The 23243-nt window shown below is 39.9% G+C and overlaps 2 protein-coding genes across 2 annotated transcripts; one reads left to right on the top strand and one right to left on the bottom strand.

Annotated features, from left to right (window-relative positions):
- Positions 1-3716: 3716 nt before the first annotated feature.
- gnrhr2 (gonadotropin releasing hormone receptor 2) lies at positions 3717-6082 on the bottom strand. Its single transcript, XM_030765126.1, has 3 exons — positions 5555-6082; positions 4878-5082; positions 3717-4237 (listed from the first exon to the last, which is right to left on the bottom strand). Exons 1-3 carry the CDS (start codon positions 6068-6070, stop codon positions 3717-3719), a joined length of 1242 nt encoding a protein of 413 aa, XP_030620986.1. The 5' UTR covers positions 6071-6082.
- A 6356-nt stretch (positions 6083-12438) lies between these two features.
- On the top strand, positions 12439-22951 carry slco3a1b (solute carrier organic anion transporter family member 3A1b). The gene is made up of 10 exons (XM_030766358.1): positions 12439-12594; positions 15895-16357; positions 19159-19257; positions 19648-19908; positions 20415-20579; positions 20729-20927; positions 21256-21391; positions 21661-21833; positions 22175-22239; positions 22575-22951. The coding sequence occupies exons 1-10, from the start codon at positions 12439-12441 to the stop codon at positions 22949-22951; spliced, it is 2094 nt and encodes a 697-aa protein (XP_030622218.1).
- Positions 22952-23243: the final 292 nt, after the last annotated feature.

Genomic DNA, 23243 nt, shown 5'->3' with positions numbered 1-23243 from the left:
ACAAATATTACAACTCTAGTTGAGAGGTAAAATCCCTTATTTATTTTCTCAACTGCTGCTTGATTCATTCACTCCCTCATTCGTTCACTCACTCACTCACCCACCCACCCACCCACCCACCCACTCACTCACCCACTCACTCACCCACTCACTCACTCACCCACTCACTCACCCACTCACTCACTCACCCACCCACTCACTCACTCACTCACTCACTCACCCACTCACCCACTCACTCACTCACTCACTCACTCACTCACTCACTCACTCGCTCGCTCACGTATAAATTCTGTGGTTTTGTTTTGTCAGCACTTCTGATCCTGATTTGCTCCCTACTGCTGTTGAGCCTGTGCCATTCCTTCCAAAACTGGTGAGCTGTAATATAAACATGAATAGAACTGCATTAATACAAATAACACAACACAAATAACTTCATGATCTCAGTGGTTTCAACTCAATAGCCTGGTAAAACACATTGCAACACATAAATTGAAAGTTTCAGTATATGATATTTTTCTAAGCCAAAACTGACATGGAAGACTGAATCAGTGATTCTGCATCATCTGCTTTGTTCAAAGACACCCTCAGTGTGCAGCTGTGTTTGTTTAAGCCTGTCTGATTTGACAGATTATGTCTCCAGTGTCATTGTTTCTTATATTTTTATGTACAGCCTTATTTTTTGCAAATTGTTACTGGTTTATGAAAGTTGTGACTGATAATCTTGTCATACCTGAGAAATGTAACAAATACGCATGTGTATCACTTATATCTGTGTATATTTATTTATATTTATGTAATACGTTTGTTGCAGTTTATTCCCGTATTGTGTGCTTGTTGTTGTCAGGCAGTGGTTACACTGAAGAATGGCAGTCTGTCTGTGAGAGCTTTAGAGGGCGGGGCAGTCGTGTGTAGTCTGAGCCTGCCTGAGTCTTATCAGCTGGCTTTACCATGGGAGCCTCTGCTTGGGCTGGATCCAAGGCTACAGAGACTATACATCAGAGGTCAGCCTGAAATTAATGCATTAAACACCCACGTTCACACACACACACACACACACACACACACACACACACACACACACACACCACACACGCACACACTCACATACACATTCAATCACTCACTCTTCAACTACTGCAACCATGCACTATACAGGCTACTGACAAGTGGGTGTGTTCCCTGGCGTGTGAAATGCACATCTCAGATATACCATTTTCATTACGTTGCACAAGACATCAGACGAAATACAGTGCATTATAGGGTGGAAATGAAGGTCATTGCACAGATTTTTCACACAAAAGCACAGCTTGTTTCCTGTAAACCCTTGCTCACCAACACGGAGTGCACTTTTACAACAGAACACACATTTCTGAGCTACACTGATTACCAGCTGAATGACAAACAAAACATAAGCCTTCATGTGTAATTTGTGTATGTGTGTGTCAGGTGACAAAAACAGGGAATCATCAGCTACAGTCTTGGGAAATGGAGAGGGGAAAAGCTCTCTCTTTGTGTTCAGCTTTCCAGAGATGACTGTGCTGGACCCATATAGAGGTATGCTAGAAACAGCTCTGGAGAAACAGCCAAAAATGATCCTATCAAATCTGGAGGAGACCTGCAATCGTTACTTTCAGGAGAGGTCTGTGTTCAAAGAACATGTTCTCTTGAAACTTTTAAACTTTATTTCATTTTGTGTACTCTATATTTATTGTTCTCAGAGCACAAACGGTTTCAGAATAGATGCTTTTTATACAAGGGTGACATGTTGATACTTACTAGATTCTCTTTTGTGTGCATATGCGTGTGTGTGTATGTGTGTGTGTGTGTGTGTGTGTGTGTGTGTTTGTGTGTGTGTGTGTGTGTGTGTGTGTGCATGTAGATTCAGCACTCTGGAAAAGAGAAACAGGGCGATGGCTGTACAATGGAAGCAGCTCCAGCAGCATGCTGTTGCACCCTCAAAACAAACGAAACTTTTATAGAGAAAGTGGTGCATTTCATAATGGAAGATATTTTTGTGTGGACCAAAATCATATCGAACTAATAACTAACTGCTCACAATATGTGTGTTTAATTAAACTTGTGCAATATATGGATTTGTTAGCAATGTTTATGCAAATATAATCTAATTTACTGTTTATGCATGTTTGAAAAATGGAAAACCATTTTGTTAAGGATGAGGTTTATAATTTTCACTTTTGGGAGAGATATAGTTCTGATTCTAGAAAGCATAACAATGTGGATATCAAGTCTAACAACTACAGCTTCCTGGACCTGTGATACAGCGTATGCTAAATACTAATGCTTCCTGCAGTGTTTGTTTTCATCCCTCCATAAAATACAGTTCCTCTGTAGTGTGTCTTAAAAAACACCTTCTGTATTTATTGTTTGTGAATAATGAATGGTAACACTTACAGGTTTTACAGAGGGTGTCAATCCAGTAAGAGTAACACAGTTGTAAGTATTTGAATAAAATGAACTTGAAAGCAAGACGGAAGTGCAGTGCCTCTAATATACCCTTGTCAGAATGCATACTTGTGCTGTGATGTATGGCTTGTTAAGATGACCATACCATAGAGGTCACAGTGTCATATAAGGGTATCACTTTGCTTATTCTGAGTTAAGAGCATCATTGCTGGGCCAGTGTACTTTCATAAATCCCACGCATTATTAAGATGTCTGCCTGTTATCTGCACATTATTAGCTGTAGGCACAGCCCCATGTCATTTAAGCACGGCACATTCAGTGCAGTGTTTTTCTGTGCCACTGCTATGTGAAGATGTTCTCCCTCTGAATGCTTTGCTGCTTGTAATGAGTGTTATTTTAATCTCTCTCAAATCCAAGTATGACAACCTGAAGTGAGAGCAGAAAATACGGTATTCAGCATTATTTATTTTGTTTATCTCAAAATGTTCTCTCACACTAACACGTAACCACAAACACAGATATTTTAGTATGAGCCTGGACCTGATAAGGAACATTTTGTCGTTGTCGTTGAAAACATTTTTTGTGATATATTACTGTATTAACAGAACTTTCCATACTATGTTTTTATTCTTATCAAATGTGACAGTATATGAGCATTAGCCTGCTCTGCTGTTTATACACATAGTCATTCATGTCTTGTTGTTATCTGCTCAGTTGTGCATTTATCAGCCTCTATACTTATTAAGTGTTCTGCCTGGGGCAGCTCAGAAGCTTTAACAAGATTTTGTGATGTCTGAAAACATGCTTCCGTAAAGCCTAATGCCATCCACTCTGACTCAGAGCCATTCCACAATGTGTTTTATGAATTTAATAATGTCTTCCCATCCCCTCAAGGCCCTGACATCCAATCAACTAGACCAATACAGAGACCATCAACCAAAACATTTTAGTTATGTGCAACAAATCATCCCTAGCGTCATCCTTTATCCCCCCCTATGGAAATGTAACAACCTAAGTATGTATATGAATACATGTGTCTGTATTGAGAATAATGTCATTATCTTTTTTCTTTGTTAATCCAGTAAATAGACTTCACACAGTAAAACATTCATAAAAGCTTCAGCTACCATCTGTAAACTGTGTTGAACAATGAGCATTTTTCTTATCTGATTCTAGCATTTCATCAATGAAACAGGACATTATTCTTTCATCACAATATCACAAAACTATACAAGATTAAGGTGTTAAATTCGAGTCTCTTTCAGTATGTGTAGCTTATCTGCCTGTTTGTTTCAATCAATCAGTTTGTCACTGCTGTAAGGGCAAGGACAAACAACACCACGCTCACAGTCTGCCTCATCTTTACTATCCTCATTAGGAAACTTTGTGATCCTTTCGGTCTGCCCGCTATGGGTTGTCAGAGCCATTGATCTCTTCCAGGTGACAGAGGAAACAGAACATCTGAAAGAATCCACCATCATAGTGTTGGTGGTCTCCAGTTCCAGCTGCACTGAAGTGTTACCACGATAACGACCCCTCAGGCTTCGATGAAGCGGTAGCGTGAACAGACCATAGATTATTGGGTCCAGGCAGGCATTGAACAGGCCAAAGATGAAGAGAATGTGAGAGAGAGAATGGGAGACAGCTTCCTCCAGTCCTGTGGGACAAAACCAGTACCACAGACCAAGAAGGTAGTACGGAGTCCAGCACACCACAAATGAAATCACAATGACAACGCTCATCTTCAGTGTGCGCATACGTGCTTTTGGGATGTTGTTCTTGGATCTGCGCAGACGCACTTCACTGGAGATCACTGGAAAACACATCGAATTATATATCATTAAACTGATAAATGAGTGATCACATTATGAGTGCCAAGAGTGCAACTTGATGTTTTTATTGACTTGTGATTAAATATTGAATAGTGTGTGTGTGTGTGTGTGTGTTTGTGTGTGAGATGGAGAGAAAGAGAGACAGAGAGAGCAATTTGTTGCTGTCACTGCAAAGTTTAAATGAAAAAATCCTGAAAAAATTGAGACAAAAATTTAGAGGTTTAGTTCCCTAAGATTAAAATTCTCCAGTGACACTAAAGGTGAATATGGCCTAGTGTCTTTGTCAAACACATGTGATGATATGACAATCAGACTGACTTTATACAACCTGCTATCTCAGATCACTGTTCATTTAGAACAGAATGTTGGCAAGAGACAGTCTCAGTATGGGTTAGGGATAAAAGGATATTCATTAAAGGAAAAGAACTTCTCATTATGCAGATGGAAATGGAAATTAGAGCATTTGGCATGCTGGCTCGAATTAATTCAAATTCAACTAAACATCCATTATCCATAGGACTCCTATGAACAATCCAATACCCTACACCATACTACCACTATCCTTTGTTTTGTTCTCCTATAGTCAGGGACTTTATTAAAGTCCATATTAAAATCCCTCACTGTTGTCCTTGGCCATTCTCTTGGAGATCTCCAGCAGGATTCTAGTGTAACAGGTAATCATGATGATGAGAGGCAGCAGGAAAAGGAAGCTGAAGGTAAGCATGTTGTACAGTGTTTCCTGCCAGTGGAACGTGAAGCTGCCATGTGTCGTACACTGGGTGAAACGCTCTGGAGAACTGATGGTCACAAGGTGAAAAAAGAATGCCTGGAAAAGGAAATAAAACTTCATGAACGTCACAGCCCCCACCAAAAGTAACCCGAAACATCAGATCTCTCTCCGGATACCCTGTCATCTGTTCCCTCAGCAGTTTGATCAAAATTTATTTTAGAAATGTAGTTACAAGACGAGACCATGACAGGAACTCGCTCATGCCTGCTAGATGATGTAGATCACATATGGCATTCAGCTCAGCATTAGTGATATAGAGAGGACCATGAAACAGTGATCGTTAAGCATAGACATTAAAATTACAACTTTTACATGATATTTTTTACCTTGATTGAACAGTCTATTGAGAGCAAGTTTTCCTTTGCAAGGACACTGGAGAATTTCTGAAGAATATTTGTTTTGCTCAAAGGCACAACAGCGGTGCTTTGCGACAGGATGACACACCTGCAACGGTCTGCTTACCGAATGATTACTAAATACTTGTAATTACATACATACATGTCCTTACCTGAGGGATGGACAAGACAATACTCATGCCCCATGCGATAGTCAGCAAGATCTTATTTCTCCTCTTGGCTTTGTTGATGGCCAGAGGGTTAAGGATGGCAGACTGTCGGTCCAGACTGATGACAACAGTGACAAAAGCACATGAATACATGGCCAAAAGTTTCAGGAACATGAGAATTCTACAGGTAAGGTCTCCTGCCAACCACTGCACAGTGACATTCCACACTGCGTCCAATGGCATTACGATAAAGGTCACAAGTAAGTCTGCCACAGCCAGGTTCGTGATTAGAAGCCGCACGTGAGATTTCCTTTTGCTGTTGCTGTTTGATGCCCAGAGCACGGCAAGATTACTACATGCAGAGATAATACACAATATCAAAGTAATGGTCACTCGGATTTTTGCTGCGGTGGTGAAACTTGGCAATTGGAGATGATTCCCGGAGAGGTTCTGGTTACAGTAGATAAAAGCTGCTTCACAAGAGAAGTTCTGCTCAAAGTCTAGGGTCTGGTGAAACATCGTGGGTTCTGGAAGAATTGTAGTGTTCATTCTCTGAAACGCTCTACGTGCGTCAGAAATAAGATGCGCATCTCTAGTTAGCGTTTTTGCATCATAAACAAAGCGCGCAAGGCGAGGAAATATTTGACCATTTACAAAGAGTGTTTCAGATTGCACAAACGAAACTCTGTAATTAAAGAAAGAAATATATAAATCCAACCTGAATTTTATATTATAAGTTATATTTAAATGATTTAAAAATAAAAATGTAAAAATCCCTGCCAATAACACGAGTCTTGCTCCAAAAGCCTGAATCAAAGGATCATGCCCATGACTGCAGGTAGTTGATAATGACAGCCACGGGCAAAACGTACAAAAGGAATGAATGTTATTAAAATCATAAAGAGCGTGAAGCACGTTACATCTAAATATACTCTGATTTTATTCCCTCAAAAAATCAGCTTTGGGGAGAGAGTACACACGTTCATTTTCTTCAAAGAGTTCACACCTAAATTAAGAGCATATCAGTCGACAGTTCCCTTACTCTTCCTCGCGTGCAGGTGTCTCCATAAGATGTTTAAACGCATGCGATCCAAATATCCATACTTTACAGTTGGTGGAACGACAAAATGGAAATGTTTAGAGTCCGTTTTTTCCAATTCACTATTGCACAACTGCAGACACCGTTGTTTCAATTATTTATTGAAGTATCCTCGACTTTTGGATATTTAGTCCTTTAAGATCCGACATGCGTGTTCTCCACCTCTAGTGAATGCCGAATTGAAACGCACAGAACGTAACCAGACTCATTTTGTAATGTTACTGTCCACATCATCCTTGGGCGGGGTTAATTGACATACTTAAATAGTATTTTAATGGTAGATTACAGTAGCTGTTTATGAGCTATAAGACTGTCACTCGTGTATATCTAATACTGCATTCTATAAGTACTAAGATCTGTTCCTAAAGAACTTTATTAATTGAGCTATAAATAAATTGGTCGCTATATTGTGTGTTTTATTATTTGATTACTGATTAATTAGGGAAAACTGCGTGTGTAAAATAATGATTTTGCCGACCAAACTAAAATGTATGGATTGAGAAATGTGTGAAATTTTTTTAATCACTGAGTGTTGGTTTGGATTATTGTGAAGGTGAATGTGAGCTGGTGTGTCTGATATGTGTGCGAGAGAGTTTAGTCACTTTAACGCGTAGTCAGACAAATATTCCATATGTAACCATCACTTGTCTTGATTCACATGTTAGTGGAAATCAGTATGTATAGTTTGTTGTTATGAAGGGAATGGGAAGTAGAGTGTATAGTTGTAAAGTTTAGTATGAGGTGATTTGCAGCTGTAGTCTGTGTTTGTTGTCCTATGTAGCCTATTTGTGTTTGTAGTTGTGTAGAATAGCAGAACAGGTTAGGTTTCGGCAGTGTGTCTAAAATTGTAATAGCTGAGTTAATAATATGTTTCTATGGTAAATCACAGCAGGGTCAAAGAGGGACAGCATGCTCTTGGACTGTTCGTCAGTTACAAGTTCACCATGTCTTAATGCAAGGCCAAGCTCAAACCTTGGGTTGAATACTCCAAAGTGCTCCTGACACCATTTCATGTACACTGAGACTTTAAAGTGGTATCAGTTCCAGGGACATGCACAGGGAAAGTGTTATCTGTGTTATTTTAGCCTCGTCCAAGAAATTCAGCAATTGTAAACATATACTCGATGGTGCAAATGTTATCATTCATTCACAAGTTTCACTTTTCAAATTCTATCAAATACATCTGACACAACAGCCCCATCAAAAACTCTTGACAAATTGGATGAAATGGGTACTTCTTCCAAAGCAAAGCAGCAAGGTAAGCCATTATTTGGTACAAGGGTATCTTAATAGTGACATTGAGATACATTTTACCTCTTTCCTATTCTGTCAAATTCAGAACGCAGTGAGTGAGAGTAGTAGGATCTGTACGTTACTTGATGTGTTGTCATAGTTATGATGGTGTAACAGTGCGCTGAAGCCTGTTTATCTGATGAGAGTGCTGCTGACATATTGAGCACTGACTCAGAGGTTCATGTTTCCAGTGCCACTGAGGGATGAAACAGCCTGTTCATCTCCTCTGCAATGACGTTGCCCTTGACTGCCGGCTTTCATTTTATATCTCACTGAATGTAGTGGACTGAGGCCATGGTAACTCAATGTGCATTTGCTCCTCTGCCTGTCTACACTCACCCTTTCCAAAAACACACACACACACACACACACACATGCGCACTCACACACGCAAGTCACTTTATTCTCTCATAGCCATAAAAATGGTCACAGTAAGTTCGTATTACAGTCCAGTTCACATAAAGACAAGCGACACTTCAAAATTCTAATAATAATGTCCGCAACAACATCTTCATGCCAGGGCACATGAGAGGTGTTTTTTATGTGATAGTACCATATTTCATTGTGATAACCTAATTTTTAATGATCCTTTCTGGAGTCTCTTTTGTCAGTGCTATGACGGAAGTTTAAAGATTCTGCATCATAAGACTGAAAACTAACTCAAGACCAGTATGAGAACTAAATATAAACTGTTCTAAACTAAATGTATGTGTATGTCTTTCTGTTCATCTGTGTGTATGTGCGTGTGTGTGTGTGTGTGTGTGTGTGTGTGTGTGTGTGTGTGTGTGTGTGTGTGAAATACCTGCAGAAAGAAATCATTTTAGGGTGCCTCTAAATAAATTCTGCATGAAACTTGAAAACATTTAGAGTTGTCTCCCTAAAAGGACCGACATGCATATGTGGACCCTCAGTCTGCTTAATTGCCTTGAATGTGCTAATTACTTCTATCAGATTGGATAAAGTGCCAAGATTGGCCGTCTTAAATTAATGTGATTTCCATTTATGCCAGATTCAGAGACAAGATTAGATGAGACACTCAGTCTGAGAGTGTGCTTTGAGAGGGACAGTAGTGTATGTGTGTTTGTGCATACATGCTTGCGCATAAGTATGTGTGTATGCTTCCTAACCTTAGTTAGCACTTAACAAATTGTCACTTTTTACCTTCCATCTGAGTCATCTTGTGTTAACTATCAAAGTTTAGACATACACAGGCTTCAGTTGCATCCTTTTTTCCCATTCATTTTCCAAGCCGACTATCCGAATTAGGCTCGTGGGGTGCTGGAGCCCATCTCAGCACTCACTGGGCAAAAGGCAGAGGAAACACCCTGGACAGGTCACCAGTCCATCGCAGGGCAGACACACAGACAAACACATTCACACCTAGGGGCAATTTAGTATCTCCAGTTCACCTGACTCACGTCTTTGGACTGTGGGAGGAGAATGGAGCTCGCGGCAGAAACGCGTGCAGACTCCACACAGAAAGGACCCTGGCCAACCAGCTGGGAATTAAAACCAGGACGTTCTTGCTGTGAGACAAAGGTGCTAACCACTGCACCACCATAGTTGCTTCCTGCTTAACATTTATTGAATTTATTGAAATATCAGTAGCCACTTTTAGAATTAGCATTTTCAATGGCTCAGCAAGGACATGAGTGTGATGCTTCCATCTCCGTTTATTGTCCAAAATATCTGTCCTCTTGCAGACTCTAGCCAGTCCATATCTCCAGCTTGGCATGCCAGATGACAGTCATTCACACCAAAACTAACAAAACAATTAGAGGAGGTCTCAGGATATATGGAAATTAATGATGGGCTCTGTGTGAGAATATTTCTCTCTTTTATGTAAACAGCGCTTTGAGAGAGACAAATATAAGGCTGAGCTTGATGTACTGTAGTCTGCAGTGAGGCACAGCCTTAATGACACAGGAACTGTAATCATTCTAAATCTGGTTTCAGCACACTTTTAAAACCAGATTTAGAATGATTATGGTCTACTATTGCACAACCTGATTACTTCTTGGATGTCAGGACCACGGTCTTGATTTTCTTGAGTCATATGTGAATGGGTGTGTCCAGGACAGCTCACAGGGAGGAGAATTGTTCGGGGTTTACTCTTCTCAAAAAGGATATATGAGGCTATTCCTATATTAGATATTGCATTAGACATAATCCTTACATTAGATATAAAATTAGATATTATCCTTATTTTGGATATTACATGTCTCAGTGCAGTTTTCAATTCAGAGGATGAGTTCACTTAAATCTCATACTCAGGGGAGGATGTTTTTTTTTTAACTATGTTGGAATTTTATATGAGAAATGTCATTAATATGCTCCTCTGTAAAGGCCACATGTATTAATGTCACCTCGAGAGAGCATGCTGGTCTTTCTTCAAGAAAAATAAGAAAAATGTTCCTTGGATTCTTGTTTTGTGCCTATACTATCTCAGGTTGTCTTTTGGTGAGGTCCTTCACAGGTAAGGTTGGTATCTGATTTGAAGCAGTTGCTGCGTTACTAATTTTGTCCACTAGATGTCAACCTTCTTTCTAACCACAGTGAAATAATTTCAGCTGATTCATGCTACGGGAGAGCATCTGATTCAAACAGTGCTATGTGGTTTAGTGATGAGGAGTCTGTGCGAGAAATTAATTAGTGAATGATGTTTTTGGTCTTTAAATTGTTATGAAGTGGATGTCTTTTTACAGATTGGGTGTACTGATACTACCACAGTCTTATCAGCATGCCCCTCTGAAGCATTCATAGAGTGGTTTTTCTTTTCTTTTTTAGTAGAGACTCGAAAACATGACGACATTGTGTTATTTTTCCCCGTTTTTACCCCCCAACACAGTGACATTCCAGAAGTTCATGGGTAAGGTGGGGGTGTGGCTGAGAGATGAGAGGGAATGATGCCAATCCAGACTTCTTGACACCGAGTTTTGGCCTGAGTTGTTTTAATGGGATCCAAACAGATCCAGAGACAGATGGGAAAACATAGGGGGCCCTAGTCTTGCTCAGAAAACAACAACCAGTTATGAACCTGTGGTGTCCTGTGTGTGTGTGTGTGTGTTGATGAGTGTGTCTCTGATTGCTTTATGAATGCATGTAACATTTATAGATGATATTCTCCTGAAACCTGGTATGTTGCTGTTCAGCTCTCTCTCTGCAATGAGATATTTCTCCTCTCTCTCTCCTCTCTCTCTTTCTCTCTCTCTGCATTGGATTTATATTACCCCTGCCTCAAGGGACAGTCTGATAGTCCGAGATTTTATATTTAGCTCTCTGCCTGCGAAGTCCGTGCCTTGGCAGCTATAGATTTTCTCTGATTCACAGTATTGAAGCACTTGCTCCTCTAGGGCAAAGCCAGTGACTCTCCACAGTAACAGTCCACAGATGTGAGTACAGTCTCAGTGAGGTTATCCTCTTAAGTGTAGCTATACATGTTCCTGCAGATAAAACACTCAAAGAAGATGTATTCTCTGTTTTGTTTTTACTGTCTTGCTCCACTGTGTTTCTCACACAGTAATAAATGTGCATCAGAGTATGTGTTCTCTCAGAATCAAAAACTGATGACAGACTTTAAACAGTGTTAAGGTGCCCTAAACCTTATGGTTTCATTCCTGATTGTTTTTGTTGTTGTTGTGGTTGCTGTTTTTTTTCTTATTTATTTTTATTTTATTTTCCAGTGAGTCATTAATAGAAAAGCGAAATAAGCGACAAATCATATCCCAGAACGACTAACATGTTTAAGGTTAAAACCTTCATTTGGTAAGCTGTTTTTTTCTTCTGTCTCCCATGTTTCAACAACCTATTGTGCATATCTATCATTTCGCTTTCAGAGCATTTGTCTACCGTTATTAGATAAGTTTCAAAATAACATATAACTGTAGTTTTGTTTTATGTCAATTAATGTCTTTAGAATATGCATTACTGGAACGCTTACGTTTCATTATTTCAGTTAAGTGATTTTGGAGAAAAGAGAGGGTTGGGGAGGGGATGCGGGAGGAACGGGTAGGGTATGTGATGCAGGCTGGGCGACTCAATACCGCGGGAGCATTACTAAGAGCACATCTTCCTCACAGCATAAAAAACGCATGACAGCCTCTGTAAACCCACTAAAGAAGAAGCGAGCCTTATAGCTCACCTGAAGCACGCGTCACCGGGTTATGTGAGAGTTTATCGAAGAGAATGACGTTTGTAGTGATTCAGTGGCAATGTCCTCTGTAGGTTGATCTCCAAACCTTGAATTTCCTCCGCTTTCAATGCCCAGTCAGAGCTTACAACAGGCTACTCGAAAGCATTAAAATTAATTTGATAACGGAAGAGTTACATTGCTGTGTATGTAATTTGATATGTAGATGCGCGAGTGATGACCTAAGGGCGCCATTGATGGAGCTGAGCATGTCTTGTGTGGGTTAGCTCCTTTTCGTCAATGGTCAACAAGCTATCTTGCCTCTTGCAGTAAATCGCGGCTAGAGCGTGAGCCGTTTTAAAAAGGATGCAGGTGAAAAATGCGATGTGCGTTGAAGGAGATACACCAGACATTGAAGCAGAAGACTATGAGAAAAAGACGTCATGCTTCTCCAGCATCAAAATCTTTCTCGTATCGGAATGTGCTCTTTTGTTGGCTCAGGGGACTGTCGGAGCTTATTTGGTGAGTTGGACTACAATTCTGTTTAGGTTATCAGTTGGCTGTACATGGCATTTATGATACAGTATATGGTTTAAGGAATAAGCTGTCAAAGGCAGACGCTAAAAATAGAGGGTGACATAAGCATATCATGACCATTAAATCTGGATACAGACTGCTGACATTTCTTTGTTATCCTGTGGAGAGGACATAGAGAGAGAGGTGATTATAGTAGTCAACAGATGGCGACGTCATTGATTAGTCTGTTTGCATGTTTCATCCTTTAATTTTCCTGAATGCGCTAGAGAACATAATAAGGCATTAAATAATCAGCGTGAAAGGCGATCACCAATGACACGTTTTCCAAGTTAACCTTGACTCCCCCCAGAACCCTCTGGTCACCTTATATGCAGTCAATGAAAGAGAGCTACGCAGTTACATCACTTACGGTAACTAGCCTACAGGTTAGGCCTGACCAAATCTAAGTCCAAGGTTTACGGACAATGATACGTTTGTATTTAGCGATGTATTGACTTAACGTGAAAACATAGCAGTATGAATACGGAATATACCGCATATCCATATTGTGTATGCAGTATATAATTAAGGTTATTTAGAAGGTGATATGAAATATTACTTATTTCAACAGATTTGTCCAACTCCAGCCAAAAAGATAGTGTTGAGGTTTGTTAATCCATTGTTGGCCAAGCAGAATATCTTGTATATATTTTTATTGAAATTTTATCTAAGTAACATGTATGAATCTTATACTGACCTACTATCCATCCTTGCGTCCACAGCTGAGATTAGCAATGAATCTCTTGTCTCCTCGGTTAGTTTATTTTCCTGGCAAGCCTGTTCAAACATGTAATATTGGATTAGGACTATTCTTTTCAGCAGGTACTGAACTTCATATTGATATGGATATGACACAGACACATAAAAACTGTACTCATTGTGAAAGTGTCGGAAAGCAACCTATCTGTTATATGGTCATGACGCTGCTGACTGAAATAATTTTCAAACTCAAGATTTCTACACTGATCAAATGTTGAGACTATTGTGTGATATGGTGTACTCTGTGCTGGATATGTCTCAGGAAGCATGTGTAGGTAGAGTATGTATGGACATTATAGTAGAGAGAGAGAGAGAGAGAGAATGTAGCACTTACCAATAGTAAGAGCATTTCAGTAATAACTGATAGTGATTCTCTGGATTAACTAAGTGGTTTTATCATCACATACTACCTAGTGTGATATTGAGCTGTTTAACCTGGCTTTATCCAAATTTCCCCAAGAGAATTCTGTAGATTGATCTGAATATTAACATGAAGGTTTTATGCAATTCTGTATTGTCTAAAAAAATCATCAATACTCCTATACATCAGTAGTTCTGTTTAAAACTGATTCAAAGGTATCTATGTAAATGAATATCTCAGTAATGACTTGACAGCTACAGTTTTACATTTTCTGTTTTAGCTGATGAATTAGAATATGTTTAATTCATGTAACGGAATGGTGACTTTTCAGTGGTAATTAAGCGCATTTGCATAGTTATTGTAATGTCCCACAATGCATATTATGTCTAAAAAACATACATATCCAACATAAATATGCCTTGATAGTGTGAGAAGGATTAGGCTACATGTCAGGCTACATATACTCATATTCACTAATACTAACACAATAAACTACACAGATGTACAAAACTGCTCATTTGCTAATACATTTCTCAGACTCAGATACTGCCTATTCTTTTCAGTCTATAAACATGGACACAGAGATTAGCCAGTTTATAAAATCCCATGAACAGAAATAATGTCCCAGTCTTTCCATAAACCTTCCTTTTTGTGCTCCTTTTCGTGCAGCCTTTGATACCCCTGTTTTCACTCCTTTGTTCATCCTTGCCTGTCCAGAATAACAGCTGTGGGCATTTTTCCTGTAAGCTTTTATCAAATCACACTGAGAGGGATCTTATTCCCCTGTACAGAATCTTTCTTGATTCTTCCGGTGCAAGTGATATTGTTAAGGTTTGAAGTCTGAGAAGCTCCATTTGCAGTGTGAATGTCCGGTAGTTGGTAACGCTGTTGAACTGGACAAAAATTTAGACTTGTAGAAAAATGTCCCATAATATCAGAGGTACCACCATATTTTAAAGGAAGTGTGGCTTTTCTTTTTCTTACAAGGTGACACTTGCTACTGATTGACGTCGCCAAAGAGCTCCACTCTTATCTCATCTGATCATGGCCAAGTCCATTGGAAAAATGCTCTTCAGAAAACTCCAAGCACATTAGTTGGTTTATCTTAGACTTTTTTTTCTGGTAACTACTCCAGATAAACTCTTGATTAAAATAACAACAACAACTGCAGTCGTAGTAGTAGTAGTATTAATAATAATAATTTCAAACGTCCTCAACCATTTGTATCTTTTTATTTATGAACTCCCTGTATTTCCTCATGATTATGGATGATGAAGGTATGACATGAGAAATTTTGCTCGAGTGTTACCTTTTGTAGACGAGTGAAACAACACTCAGACCACTGAGTGACAAAATGCATTTTTTAAAGACTGAAATAAGCTCAAGAAAGCACACTATCAATGCTGATTTTACGTTGCTTACATTACATCAAAAGCCTTTTACGTGTCAGCAGTATGTAAATGAATAGTCAACAGTCCTGAGTAAAATCGTTGAAAGTAGACCATGCTGTTGAAACTTCCACTGAAACGGAATGTAACATTATGCCATAAAATGAACCTCATACCTGTGGTGGGTTTCTAATACCGTGGACTTGTTTCACATCTGAAACATTCAGTGTTTGGAAATGTGACTGAAAATGTATTTTGCAGCAATGCACTGATACTAAACATACCTAAAAATAAACCAAGAAGTATGACCACAAAATTGCTGTTTTATAATTGCTAGGGCTTGGACCCACATGAAAGGCTCAGGTTTGACTGAAAAAGTGTTCAGTAAGCATAGATCGAGAGGTGTAAGGGATGATACGAGGTTTCTGTCCTGTAATTTTGCAGCATGCCTGTTATATTTCAAGATTTGATAACTGTATATCTCTTCAGAATAGTTCTGAAGTTTTATTTTCCAGAATCTAGATCAACACCGAGCAAGACTCAGCAATCAGATTTCTCTCAGATCAGCTCGTGATGTCGTAACATTTCTGATTATCTAATGTAACTGTGTTACTCATTTTCTAGGAGAAGAGTTGCAAGTCTGTAACATATTGTTTCGGTGCAGATACTTTTGGACTTCTCAAGAACTTCTTATGTTCTAACTCAGCATTATGTTCTTCATTGTTTCTGTTCTTCTAGGTCAGCGTTCTCACCACACTGGAGCGACGCTTCAACCTGCAGAGCGCTGATGTGGGTGTGATCGCTAGCAGTTTTGAGATTGGGAATCTTGCCCTAATCTTATTTGTCAGCTACTTTGGGGCGAAGGCCCATCGGCCACGCCTGATTGGCTGTGGAGGGATTGTGATGGGGCTCGGGGCGTTACTGTCTGCGCTCCCCGAGTTTCTGACCCATCAGTATGAATATGGTGAGTTTGGGGAGTCACGGCCTGTCGGAGAAGGGAGGGACGTTTGTGCCAATGTCACTAGATCAGGGGGCTCAGACTCAGGCTACATCTGTGGGGACAGAACTAATACCAACATGATGTACCTGCTGTTGATCGGAGCCCAGATGCTGCTGGGTATTGGTGCCACGCCTGTCCAGCCACTGGGAGTATCCTATATTGATGATCATGTTAGAAGAGAAGACTCTTCTCTTTACATTGGTGAGTAGGATTGGACTTTATCAGGCAAAGTACTCAGGATGTAATGAATGGATGTGGAAATGGATGTGGATGAATGTAGAAACGGATGAGGGGATGAGTCAGCGCACAGTGGTTGGACAATTGAACGAATGTCTGAATGGATCAGTTTGATTAATGTTCGTGTCTGACAGTCCGAATTATGTGGAATAAAGTGAAAATTAGACAGATTCCAATGTGGACCTTTGTCAGTTTAATATCAAAGCTATGTAGACGTTATGTTGCTTATTATGTAGATTTTTTATTTAACATTAACCACAGAATTAAAAAATTCCTTAATTTGAACTATAATATACAGTTAAATATTGTAAAATATTAATTTTTCAGCAGAGTTCATTATGTTGTCCTGCTTTAATAAGGGCTTTAGGGCCATTTTTTTCTTATTGGTTTGCTCTGAGCAGAATCAGTGTTTCAACATTCCTGTTCCTCTGCTTCACCTGCAGCCTAATGGTCCACAACAAGATAAAATGAAAAAAAAAAGAGCTTATTGTGCTTTTTGGTTTATTTTTTTTTCTCAGAAACACTGAAGCCAGCCTAAATCCTCTCTTAAATCTTATTATTTTTAGATACTGTTTAAAAATAGTAAGAGGAATACACAACTGCCTCTAACTATGATTAGCTGCACTAAGTCTAAATTGTCAGTTTGGCTATAGCTAGCACCTTATGCAAATGATATTGAATGCTTAGTTTAAGCAGGAAGTACTCAGTTATTGTTGAAGTTCTGATGTAACTACATTAGTTGAAATATAACATAGAATACGGTAAACCAGCAGCCTCTGTTCATGAATTTTTCTAGCCAGTGTGGCAAACTGAGTGGGAAGTTGGATGAGTGGCAAAAGATTATTCAGCTTTTATTTGTTTCTGTTTGTCGACGTTCTGTTAAAAATGCCCCTCATTTCTGGTGTTTTCGTTTGTTTGTTTTTAATCCCTTGTTTCAGGGTAATTTTAGCATTCGATAAACAGTGGTGATAAACCTTTGGTGTCATATATATATATATATATATATTATATTGTGCAAGCTCTGTGCTTGTCCATCTCTTCCCTGTACTCGTTGTGTCTTCCCCCATTGTCTGTTTCTGAAGGATTAAGCAATGCCTCACGTCTGAGTCTAGTAGCTGAATGTGTGCTGTGATGCTGATGTGTCCTGGCTGCTTAATCATCCCCCAGGCCTCTCTCTTCCTTTCTCCGTTTGTCTGTCACCGTTACTCTTTCTCTCTCTCTCTGTATTAGTCTCTATTTCACAAGGAAGGTGACAGATTCTTTCTGTTTTTCTAACAGTATTGAGGGAGATTGAAATCTCAGACGTGAATGTAAGATATGAAAGGCTGGTTTTCCAGACACAGAAAGCTTAGTCCAGGACTAAAAAGGATTTTCAATGGAGATTTACACATTAACGCTGAAATGTAGTTCATGACTAGGCTTAATCTGTGCTTGGAAAACTGGCATGTTTCCACACGTGAAGAGCTTTCCAGGAGACACATTTCACACAGTACATGACATTTTTAATTAAGTGCTCCACAAGTGACAAGAGGGAATTGTCAAGCAGCACTTCATGTTACTGTTACTGTGTTTTCCTATGTGTGTGTGTGTGTGTGTTTCTGCATTTTTCATGTTTAGCTTTTCTCTAAGGTGTTGTTTGACTCTTCTCATCTCATGACTCATTCATCTCCACTCTCTGTGATCCTCTTTACTGATGCTGCATCAATCTGAGGACTTACACAACCTGTGACTGAACTGTGAGAGGACAGAGGCCTTGTTCAGAAATGTCTCTCCTTCTCTTCTCTTTCTCTGCCACTCACTCATTCGCTCACTCATTCCAATAAGCACTCGCTTGTCCACTCCTTTTTCCCTTCCTCTCTCTCTTCTTCTCTCTTAATGATTCTGCTTTACCCTTGTGATTTATAGAATGACTGAGTGGGATGTTTCTTGTACAAGCAGAACAAAGAAGTAAATGTGACTCGTAGCCAGTCTGTCTGGTTTCCAGTTTCTCCAGTGATAGAAGGAGGGAAACAGATGTAGTGCCACTGCAAAGCTCCAGCATGGTTCTGTGGGGATTGATGACAATCAGTAGATTATGTTATAAAGGATAACAGATGCATTGCCTTGTTAGAGGGATGCAGTGTATGGTGTTTGGTAATCGGGTTATATGGGTTGCAGAGAGTAATATGACTGAATGACTGGATCTTTCAAAGCCGTTTGAATAACCTGTTCCCACCTTGAATATAAATGTTTTTCGCAAACTCAGTGGAGTCAGGTAGTGCATGTATGTCATGTTTATTAATGTGTGGTTATGTATGTGATTCTATGGGGTTCTTTCATCATGGTCTATCATGTTGTAACTGAGGCACATCATTAATCGTTTACTCATGGATGAAAGATGAGTTGTTAAGCTTCATATATTCCAATAAACATATTCACATCATATATTTACCATTCATAAACATCTAATAACGCTACCATGCTGCCACCATTTTTGTGAAATCATAAAACTGTAGTTTTTTTTTTTTCCCCCAAACAATATACACAGGCCAGACTCATGCTGAAGAGACAATGGTTCAGTAACACTCACTTGCACTAAAGATCAGGTTAACACTAAAATCCCTTACAATTTTAATACAGTATTATCTGCACCACAACCCAAATGCTTGTAAGCGCTATTTTAACAGACAGCAAATTGTCTTACAGAAGTGTTGTTGTTCAGACTTGTCTTTGTGATGTGACAAATTGTCTGTGTAATGATACATAAATGTTTCATTGTCTTACAGGTATTTTGTTCTCTACGCTAGTATTTGGACCAGCATGTGGGTTTATCCTGGGCTCACTGTGCACTAAAGTCTATGTGGATGCCGTTTTCATTGACACAAGTGGGTACTATCATAATACACACACACACCTTCCATGCACATGTGAGAAGTATTGTGAGATAATTGTATTCTTAATATAGTTAAGAATTTGCAGTATGAACTGTAATATGTTTTGTAGAATGTCAGATTAATAATTAGGCGTGATGTGAACTGATGGCCTCCTCCACTGTAATGTAGCTTGTAAATAGTAGTTATGCTTTATTATATTAGATATATTATCTTTGGCACAGTGGGAGCCACTTTTTTCACTGTGTGTCGACTCTTCTCTGTTCTCGCCATGCGATTGGCTAGAGTTTGGTTGCTGCGTCTATTAGAGTTTATGGTTGAGGCTGGCATTGGAGGAGCTGACCCCAGATCAGCGTAGGATGTGTTCTCTTGTCCCCCAAACAGCTAAGCTGGACATCACCCCCGACGACCCGCGCTGGATCGGTGCCTGGTGGGGTGGCTTCATCCTGTGTGGCCTTTTCCTCTTCCTCTCCTCGCTTTTCATGTTTGGATTCCCGCAGTCTCTGGATGCGCCAGGGGAGCCTGCAGGGGGCGAGAGTGAGCAGGCTATGCTGCCTTCAGAGCTGGTCCAAGAGTATGAAGGGGGCAAAAGCCCTAGCAGCATGGAGCTGAACACAGGGCTCACCTGCTGCCAACACCTGCAGGGTGAGCATGAGTCAGAGGTGGAGAGGGGAAGGGACGGAGTAGGAACGAGCCGTGTGAGACATATGGTTGAGATGAGGGCTTGCAGTCAGGGTCACATGGACGGGCACCGGCCAAAACCTGCTCAGTCCCGTTTTAGGTTCTTCTCGAAGTGATATGTCCTTATTGACTTTTAGTATCGCTTTAACGCATTGTGTTAATGGAGTTATTTGGAATATCACAGTTCCCTATATCTTTTTTCTTAATACTTTTAGATTTGTGTAAAACATGTCATGTTTATTGAGCGTTATGAGAGTTTTCTCTTAACTAATGCTGCATATGGTATTTGATGCCTTGGATGTTGATGGGGTATGTGAAGGATGTAAGAGTAATACTGAGTGGATTTCATTAATATAAACTCTCTTTTCATAGTTTCTCTTCTCCTTTCCTTCGGTTTTCTTTTTTGTACCCTTTCGTCTTTGATTACTCCGACTCACATGTTTCTTTCTCTCTCAATGTATTTTCCATAGTGATCCCTAAAGTGACTAAGCACCTTTTATCCAACCCTGTTTTCACCTGCGTGATCCTGGCTGCATGCATGGAGATAGCTGTGGTCGCAGGATTTGCTGCATTTCTGGGCAAATATCTGGAGCAGCAGTTCAACCTCACCACATCTTCAGCCAATCAGCTTTTAGGTAGGCATGCCACATCAAGACCTTACAAAGAATTTTACAATACACCAACTCATGGGTAACATGTGCTTTAATAGTTGAAATCTCTAACAGTTGTTAGCTGTACTCTCAGTTGACAAATGTGTTAAATTGCTTTTAAACCTGTTGTCCAGGTATGACGGCAATCCCCTGTGCGTGTCTGGGCATTTTTCTTGGTGGTCTGCTTGTGAAGAAGCTTGATCTATCTGCATTAGGGGCAATTCGTCTTGCCATGTTAGTGAATGTCATCTCCACTGCCTGCTACGTTTCCTTCCTTTTCCTGGGCTGTGACACTGGGCCCGTTGCTGGGGTCACTGTCGCTTATGGCAACGAGTGAGTAGATGACAGTCAGAGTCTCCTGATGCTGTCTGTTGGTTTTCAGAAACAGTTGGCTAGCTGCATCAAACATGCACTCAAACCTGTACTAAGCATTTATAAGGCCCTGAAGGTTGATATATTTTGATACAGTTTTAATACTGAATGTGAAGGGTAAAGTGGTTTCTGTTTTTTGTATCTTATCTTTTGTTCTCTGTTTCTATCTTTTTATAACTTAGTAGTTTGGTTTCACATAATGGCTCTACTTAATGTCTTAGATGCAATGGCAAGCAAAAATGCTTTGATTATAAAATGTAATGACTGTCATTATAAATGTCTTTTGTAGAAGTCTGGGCACATGGCAGGGTGCAGAAGCTGCCTGTATATCTGGCTGTAACTGTCACTCTACGTCTCTCAGCCCGGTCTGTGGCTCAAACGGAGTCACTTACCTCTCTGCCTGCCTCGCAGGCTGTACCAGAACCGTGAGTACATGTAAACATATATACTTATACAAATGGACTTCTGACACACTTTTTCACATGCTAAAGCTCGCACAGTGTGAAATCCAGTGGAATATGTGAGGCCTGCATGATTTTTGTTGCATAATTGTTAATTAGGGTCAGTTGACTGTTTTGTTGCTCTGTAGTTTGTCTAATGTTATGTTACTCTTGTAACCTCTGGTATAAAAAAGACAGACCTTAGAAAAAGGCAGACCTCTCTCAGTCTTTTCTAATCTATTTTTCTCTCTCAGAATCTGACAGGTTGTAAGTGCGTTGCCCGTGGTGATGGGGCAGGCTCTGCGTTGCCAGGGAAATGTCCAACCCCGGGCTGCCAGCAGGCCTTCCTCACTTTCCTGGCAGTTGTTTGTGTGTGCAGCATGATTGGAGCCATGGCACAAACACCCTCTGTCATCGTCCTAATCAGGTAGCATCTTTATCGTAATTTACATCATCCTCTTCATTAGCCACCCACACTGAGATCAGGTTATCATTACTCATACATGTTTGCCCCTCATCATCAGCACTATCATCTGCACATAGATGTCACCAGTATCATTGTAATCAGCATTTTTATTAATGAGCATCATGCTTGATCACCAGTAACACAGCCCTATAAATGCAGAACGCATGTAAATTGTTCTTGGTATTAGGATAGCTGTTGATAGCAATGTTTGTGTCGTGTTTCAATACACAGGACTATTGATGTCTTATTTTGTGATGAGAGACGCCTATTTTTATGGTTTGTTGTATGTCCTTGTTTTTCAGAACTGTAAGCCCAGAGCTGAAGTCTTACGCCCTTGGAGTTTTGTTCCTGTTGCTCCGGCTACTAGGTAGGACAGGGACATTCTTAATTGGATGTATTGGCCATTAGGAACAACAGGATTTACTAAGATTGTAATATGTTGTTAGGATATACTAGAGGATTGAGTATATTTTTGCAGTTGTTACTAAACCTCAGCAAATATACTTTATTGTGTATCAGACTAGTTATGGCAAGTGTTGAATAACTTGTGTATTATTATGCCAGTTTTTACATATAACTATTACATTAAAAAAAAAAAAGGTTAATAACGTGTTTAGCTCTTTTAACCTTAGTGAGGGTTTTGAAATATTTGGACACTTCGTGAGACATTTCAAACTAATTACAAAAAATATTGTTTGACAGGGTTTATTCCACCCCCCCTGATCTTTGGCATGGGGATTGACTCCACTTGCCTGCTGTGGAGTTCAGTGTGTGGGATGAAAGGCGCGTGCGTGTTATACGACAACGTGTCCTACCGTTACCTGTATGTCAGCATAGCTATTGTCCTTAAGTCCAGCGCCTTCCTCCTCTATTTCGTCACCTGGCAGTGCCTCCGCAGGAACTACTCCAAGTACATCAGAAACAGCGAGGGCTACCTGACCCCCAGCCAGATCTTTGCCTCTAATGTCACATTGGACAACTTAGGCAAGGAAATCGCACAGAACCCAGTGAACAGAACCAAGTTCCTCTACAACTTGGAAGAACATACCTGGAGTGAGAACATGGAATCGGCCATATAGCACAGAACAAAACAGTAGCGATGCGGCTGGCCTGTACATAGTAAGCCACCCAGTAACGCGTTCCTCATTAATGCATATTAAAAAAAAATGAAATGACTATTCTATGACTATTCATAATCACAAGCTCTGAATGGGACAGGCACCAAAAAGAGTATCCAGGGTGATGGATTGAACAGGGCCAAATGGATTTGACTGTTATTATAGTTGGAGCTTTATTTGCTGGTTATATCGGTCCCTCTCTAAAGAGGGAATTCATTTTGTCACAGTCTCAGCGTAGAAAGGAACATCTAAA

Source organism: Chanos chanos, chromosome 2 (genome assembly GCF_902362185.1).
Source record: "Chanos chanos chromosome 2, fChaCha1.1, whole genome shotgun sequence".
Lineage (NCBI taxonomy): Eukaryota > Metazoa > Chordata > Actinopteri > Gonorynchiformes > Chanidae > Chanos > Chanos chanos.
Note: the sequence above shows the minus strand (reverse complement) of the source record. Positions and strands in the feature narration are given on the sequence as shown.

What these genes read in the sequence shown, in the direction of transcription:
- slco3a1b (XM_030766358.1), top strand. Translation starts at nt 12,439, where the DNA reads ATGCAGGTGAAAAATGCGATGTGCGTTGAAGGAGATACACCAGACATT. An exon ending in AGACTCTTCTCTTTACATTG is followed by an intron (nt 16,358 to 19,158) that starts GTGAGTAGGATT and finishes ATTGTCTTACAG; the next exon opens with GTATTTTGTTCTCTACGCTA. An exon ending in TTCAGCCAATCAGCTTTTAG is followed by an intron (nt 20,580 to 20,728) that starts GTAGGCATGCCA and finishes CCTGTTGTCCAG; the next exon opens with GTATGACGGCAATCCCCTGT.
- gnrhr2 (XM_030765126.1), bottom strand. Translation starts at nt 6,070, where the DNA reads ATGTTTCACCAGACCCTAGACTTTGAGCAGAACTTCTCTTGTGAAGCA. An exon ending in TTGTCTTGTCCATCCCTCAG is followed by an intron (nt 5,083 to 5,554) that starts GTAAGGACATGT and finishes TTCCTTTTCCAG; the next exon opens with GCATTCTTTTTTCACCTTGT. An exon ending in GAGAATGGCCAAGGACAACA is followed by an intron (nt 4,238 to 4,877) that starts GTGAGGGATTTT and finishes TGTGTTTTCCAG; the next exon opens with TGATCTCCAGTGAAGTGCGT.